This window comes from Pithys albifrons, chromosome 4 (assembly GCF_047495875.1).
Source record: "Pithys albifrons albifrons isolate INPA30051 chromosome 4, PitAlb_v1, whole genome shotgun sequence".
Lineage (NCBI taxonomy): Eukaryota > Metazoa > Chordata > Aves > Passeriformes > Thamnophilidae > Pithys > Pithys albifrons.
The window spans coordinates 48,993,459-48,999,627 of NC_092461.1; the positions used below are offsets into that span (position 1 = coordinate 48,993,459).

The following is a 6,169-nucleotide window of genomic DNA, read 5'->3' on the forward strand; positions in this document are numbered from 1 at the left end:
TAGAACTGCTGCTGACTGAAAGTGGTTGTGTATTGGATATATTCATAAGCTGAGTTTATTGGTCTTACCTCTAACTTCAATTTCCTAGGTTAATCATGTCATCAGGCCATTGCTGGATGTCTACTTTCCTAAGGAATCTGGTGTTAATGTGATTGCAGAGCCTGGATGTTACTATGTTTCATCTGCATTTACACTGGCAGTGAACATCATTGCAAAGAAGACTGTTGAGTATGATAAACTTCTTCCTTCTGGAGGTAACGATTGGATTTATATTTTCTGTTATGAATCAATACATGCAACTGCCCACTGTTGTGTGGGGTAGACTAGTTTGTCTCAGCATGTATTTACTGCATTCCCTTGTTCTTGTGCTGTAATCCACCTCCCAGGTTCTGACTATGTTACCTCTGTATCTCACTGTTACTTTTATGTGGGACTTCCTGTATCCTTACTAGGTTTGGCATTTCAGTGCTTAAACCTCTGTTGGGTGCTTCACAGAAATTGTAAGAAGGTTCTGTATTTAAAGATCATAAAAAAAAACATGTCACAGAGCAAGCTGCTTCCCTGGATTTATATTCTTAGCAGTGATTATTACTGAGAGTATTAATTTTATTAAGCCTTGCACATAAGTTGCAACTGAATTTATAGTGTGGTCTCATACAGATTACTCTGCTTCTAATTTTCCCATTCTAGTATATATGGAACCCCTTGTCAGGAGAGAGCAGCTGACTTAAGTTAGATTGCAAAAGGACTACTTATGACAAAACATGCATGCAAGAAAACTTCTTTTTTTACTTCCAGTGGAGCAAACCAGGAATGATGATGAACCAGTATTTACATATTACATAAATGATGGTGTTTATGGTTCTTTTGCAAGTAAATTGTCTGAGAAATTGAATACTATTCCAGAGGTTCACAAGGTGAGTCCTTCCATAATCTTCAGAGATAATCCTTATCCTTGTCTATTTAATATATAATTAACACTTTGTACATATACATCTACATATTATTTATTAAATTATCCTTCTACATAGTTGAAAATTTTCTTACTCAATAAACCGAAGCCTGAATTATCTTGATCATCTCCATATAGAAATACAAGGAAGATGAGCCTCTGTTTGCAAGCAGCCTTTGGGGTCCATCCTGTGATGAGCTTGATCAAATTGTGGAAAACTGCCTTCTTCCCGAGTTGAGCGTTGGCGATTGGCTGATCTTTGATAACATGGGTTCTGGTACCTTAGGTGAACAGTCTACCTTTAACGACTATCAGAGGCCACTGATTTACTACATGATGTCTTTCAGTGACTGGTAAGAAAACTATCTTGGTAGTGTCAAGATTGCTTTTGCTTCCCTCAGGAGTGTACACTAACAGCTAAATATAAATTATCTTCTGTGGCAAATTCAGGAAAATACAAGAATGCCATTTTAGTTCGTGGATTTTTTTTTGTCTCTACTGTCTGACTTTCCTAAGACCCAAGTGAGAGCTGTGATAAAATGGCTACTTTGCTTGAAGGATGATGAAGGAAAGCAAAATACCTAATCTCACCTGTGAGTTCAGTGGTATCTGTAAAGCCTTTTACTGTCTGATACCAACATTTGAGCTTTCCTGATGCCAGTAACTGCAGCTTGTGTATGGTGTTGGCACCATCGCTGCAGGCAGGAAGGGCATTACATTGTTGTGGTGATGGTGGGTTTGGTAACCTGTTCATGTGCCAAGGTGGGCAGGGCTCTGCCTATGGAGAGTTGGGAGCATTTGGTATCTGCCAAGCACTGGCACAGCTGCTCTCCCTTCTGCTAAGGCTGGGGCCAAGCCATGCAGGGGCACTTGGCTTGAAATGCTGTATTGAGGCTGTTTCTGGTGTGAACTTGGACCTGAAAACACATTACTACAACTCTCAACCTCTTCTGCTGCAGGGATGAAATGCAAGATGCTGGAATTGCTTCAGACACATTGATGAAGAACTTCTTCTTTGTGCCTTCTTGCATTCAGCTGGGCCCGGAGGATCGCTTTTCCACTGCAGCTTAAACAGGCATTAACGCTTCACTTAGACCTGCAGTTGCAAGGCTGTAGTTTGTCTGGTCAACATTCCAGTGTGGAAGAAATGGAACAATCTTGAATTCAATCAATTCTTTTCAAAACTTGAAAAAATAGTAATAGCTGATGGGGACCAGGCAAAACAAGCTACAGCTACAATTCAGTGGGGGGTGGGAGGGTTAGAAAATGGCATCCAAATTTAAAATCAAGTTCATTCAACCCTTGAGCGTTAAATATGCAACAAAATGGATGACTTAGTGGAGATGGAAACCCATCACTTGGGTTCTTCAACAGTTTACATACAAGTACACAGTTTTTATACTAAGGATTCCTGTTAGAAAAGTCTTGTAAAGTTATTGTCTTTTGCCCAGATATATCAAATGTCAGTGGGAGACCAGTGTGACTTCATTAGATGTTTTAGTGTATTTAGAATGTGTAAATTTGTGCTTTGAACTGTAGTTTAATAAATGTAAAATTGCATCATAGTATTTGTTGTATTTGACCCTTGATGTATCCCTTGTATGACTGCAATAAAACTTTGTGTAGATTTTCCTGTTTTTCAGGCTAACTTGGGGAGGGACTAGGCAGGTAGCTATACAATAGATGTATACGTGGTTGCTTGAGAAGCCTTCTTTTCTCTAAATTCAGTTTTGTGTTAAACAGTAAAAATTAAGATTTATCACTCTGTATGAAGTGAAAGTCATGTAAGTTCCTGGAAAGCTAAAAGGCAATTTGTGGTGTTTTTAGAGCATGACCTTAGATTCAGTTTTTAACAGCAAACCTGCACTAGGCATGGGTGTGCACAAAAGAGGTTTAGTCTCTTAGCTCGTGTGCATGCAGTGCCCTGAGGCAGCATGGGCTAGTCCAACTCTGCATGTTGTCACGAACCTTTGGCTCTTTTTTTTTAGTGGTGTTTATTTGAAAAATCTTAACTTTTAACTTCAGCTAACTCCGTATAGTGCTGACTCCTAAGGGAAAGTCTGCACAAGTCTTCAGAAACCTCAATGCTTTCTTGCCCTGGATTTCATTTAGATAGATGCACAATGTAAAAGTAAAGCAGACTGCTGCAAGTACATGTGCCAACTGCATTGAACAAGGAACTGCTGGAACCTGTCAGAGAATTTCTTTATGGTGTTACTGGAGCCTCTTGATTTCTTCAAGGTCCTTTTCTTACTTTCTCATTTTAGCTGTCCCTTCTTGATAAAACTGAGGAGAAAAGGAGGAGTGTCACAATTGATGCACTGAGGTCTGGATCTTGCAGTCAGACTTTTTGAAACCCCTTTAGTTGGAGAAAGAATTTCTACCCTTTGGTTGCAAGTGTATTTTACTTAAGTGCCAGCTGGTAGGAAACTTTAACTTCTGTCTCTGTAAAGCAAAGATATTTATAAAACTTGATGATCTTTTACTTGAAAGTAAAGAAAATTCTCAGTTTGGACTTGAGAACAGTTTTACAGGCCAGCTAAGTAGTTACAAAATTACTTATGTTTTGAAGATGCAATCTAAGAAATATTTATTACTGTAATTAAATGTGGCAGTAGCAAAATGAGTAAATAATGATAGTGGGAAATCTGTGGTTTGGTATGGTTTTTGGTTTGGTATGGTTTTGGTTTTCTGTTTGTTTAACCTGAGATTACTAACTGTCCCTATGTATCAAGAAGTGGTATGTACTGCAGTTTACCTGTTGAGGTTTTTCTCTAGACAAGACAGACTGCTGCACGGTCTTTGACTAAACACAAATTGCAGGTGCCTAAGAGGATTCAACAGGATTCTGTCATGCAGCCTTAAGGAGAGTTATGTTAACTTATGGATCAGCTGAAAAAAAAATTCTCTATAAATGATGTGGTCAGAGCAGAAATACTCACTGTACTTGAAGACAGTCTGCCATTAAAGCCAACCTGGAGTCTGAACACAGTATGTATTTCAGTTTGATTTGCTAAGTGCTACTGTTTGTATTGCAATTGCAGTTCAGAATTTTAATGAAATATGAAAGCTGGGTGGTTTCTGTGTAGTACTTGGAATTAATGTAGCTCTATCATGCTCCCTAGACACCTGCAGCCCCTCTGTTTGCCAAGGCCAGGAGCTGGGGTGTCTGACACTGTCACTGCAGATGTTGCTGTGGCATGTGAAGTGTTGCTGGTTGTGCATGGCAAACAGCCCCCTGCTGCTGTGGCCTGAAGGCTTCCCTTGTACCACCCTTCAGCCTGTGTCCCCTTTCCCAAGGAAGATCCAGGGCTGTGGCCCCAGACAGTACTGATGGTGCCAGTTACTCCTCAGGAACAGGGGAAAGTGGTTCCAGCTTTTGGTTGTGTGCCTGAGCAGTTGCACAGCTGGTTGGCATTTGGATCAGAATAAAAGTGGGTGCTCTGGATCCACCACTGGATGTGTTGCCACTTTCTATGTATTTTTTTTCTAGATGGGTGGTAGAGTTCTTAATGTGTTTCAGCTTTTAACCCTGTTTTTTAGGAAAAAAAAAAAAGACCAAACAAACCCCAAAACTTACCTTGGGAAGTGAAAAAAAGAAATATCTTTTAATCCTTGATAGCTGGGTAACTGTGCTGGCTGTGGTTCAGCTTGATCTTGCAGACCAGAGACTTAAATCTTGTGTGAGGAGAAGAGGTGGGGGATGCTCTTTGGGTTCTGCCAAGGCTTTGGACCACACCTGGAAAGCAAATGCAAACCCCCGGGAACAGCCTGGATGCCGGCAAGGCTGGCAGGGGCTGCCCAAGGGAGGGGCTCTGTGGTGTTCTCACCACTATAGGTGCTGGCTGTGCCACCTGAATGCTGCAAGGACACAGGAGAAGAAACAGGATATGTACCAAAGATGGTTTAACTGCCTGATCATAACTGAAGGAGAAAATTTCTGTGACTCCCATGTGTGCTGCAAAAAGGTATTAAACATCACACAACACCTACTTTGCATTTTTCCTTGTGCTGGAAGCACTGTGCTGACTGCAGGCTTCTTGCTCATTCTCTGAGCTCTTATTTCCTCCCTTTATTAAAATTTCAAGTAAGTAGTGGCATGTACTTCACTACAACAGTTTTCCTAATACTTGTTTTAATATATGAGGGTTGTGTGTGTCAAGTACTTGCCCTGGGGCTTAAGGAAAAACATAATCCATTTACTACCAGCAGCCTGTGCCTGACAGAATCTGCTGCCAAGAGGAGTGGGGGTGTCTGTAGCACTGGGGCTGCCCATGGAAGGCAGGTGAAGGACTCCAGGACTATTTCCTAAGAGCCTGTCCACTCTGCAGGGGTGGGAATGGTGGGGACCCATCTTATTATAGGCCCTGTTATGCTTGGAGTAACCAGCTTTCTTACAGTTTACATTTTCAGCTTTTTGCAATTGCCCAGTCTGAGCTGAATTAGGGGCATTAGTAGGATTACCCTGTTGGGTCACAGGACAAAGCTAATTGCATTTGTCAGCCTGTGCTGGGAGGGGGCAGCAGGAGCTGGCCCCCCCTCCCTTCAATCCTGACCGACTGCTTCTCTTATATTCAATAGCATTTCATACTTTAGAGGGCAGCTATTTTGTATCAGTAAAAAATTGGAGGGAAAACTAGTTCAGGTCCAAGAATTTGGTTTAGTGATTATTTTAGATTCTGGCTGTATATTTTGCTCAGCTGCAAACCCTCTGCCCCTGACTCTTCTTCCTACCATTCAGACAACTACTTGGCTACTTTCTGTCATGAGTTTATTACACCTCTCAAAGGGCAATCCCTGCTGCAGCAGAGCGGGGCTGTGCCGTACAGATCCCTCGTCCCTTGCTTACTGCAGCCAGTTCGGGGAATGCGGAGCTGGCAGAGCGCTGTGCTGGGCAGCAGCGTTTGCGTGTGCAGAAGGGCTGCGCTCCAGCGCTGAGATCCGACACTCTCCTCCCAGTAATTCACCTTCGGAGCCCCACTGCGGGTACAGCTGCTTGGAAGCAGCACCTGAAGCGGCGGCGCTGGGACACGGGGATGGAGCAGCCTCAGCTCCTGCCGTCCCTGTCGGGCGGCCCCGCGGCCAGCAGGGAGCTCCAGCGCCCGCCCGGCGGAGGGGAAGCCCAGCCCTGCCCCCCTCCCCGCCCAGCCCGCGGCCGTGTCCCGGGCGATCCCGTGTCCGGCCCCAGGGACTACGGCCCGAGGCGCCACGTCACGG

The 6,169-nt window shown here is 43.2% G+C and overlaps 1 protein-coding gene across 3 annotated transcripts in view; it reads left to right on the forward strand.

Annotated features, from left to right (window-relative positions):
• The window catches only part of AZIN1 (antizyme inhibitor 1), a 49,669-nt gene extending 47,090 nt beyond the window's left edge, over nt 1-2,579 (forward strand). For all 3 annotated transcript variants that reach the window (XM_071554052.1, XM_071554053.1, XM_071554051.1), the window contains exons 9-12: nt 89-254; nt 799-917; nt 1,091-1,305; nt 1,912-2,579. In XM_071554052.1, the coding sequence (XP_071410153.1) occupies nt 89-254; nt 799-917; nt 1,091-1,305; nt 1,912-2,023 (612 nt within the window). In that variant the 3' untranslated portion in view covers nt 2,024-2,579. The remainder of the gene's footprint in view (nt 1-88; nt 255-798; nt 918-1,090; nt 1,306-1,911) is intronic.
• The last annotated feature ends 3,590 nt before the right edge of the window (nt 2,580-6,169 follow it).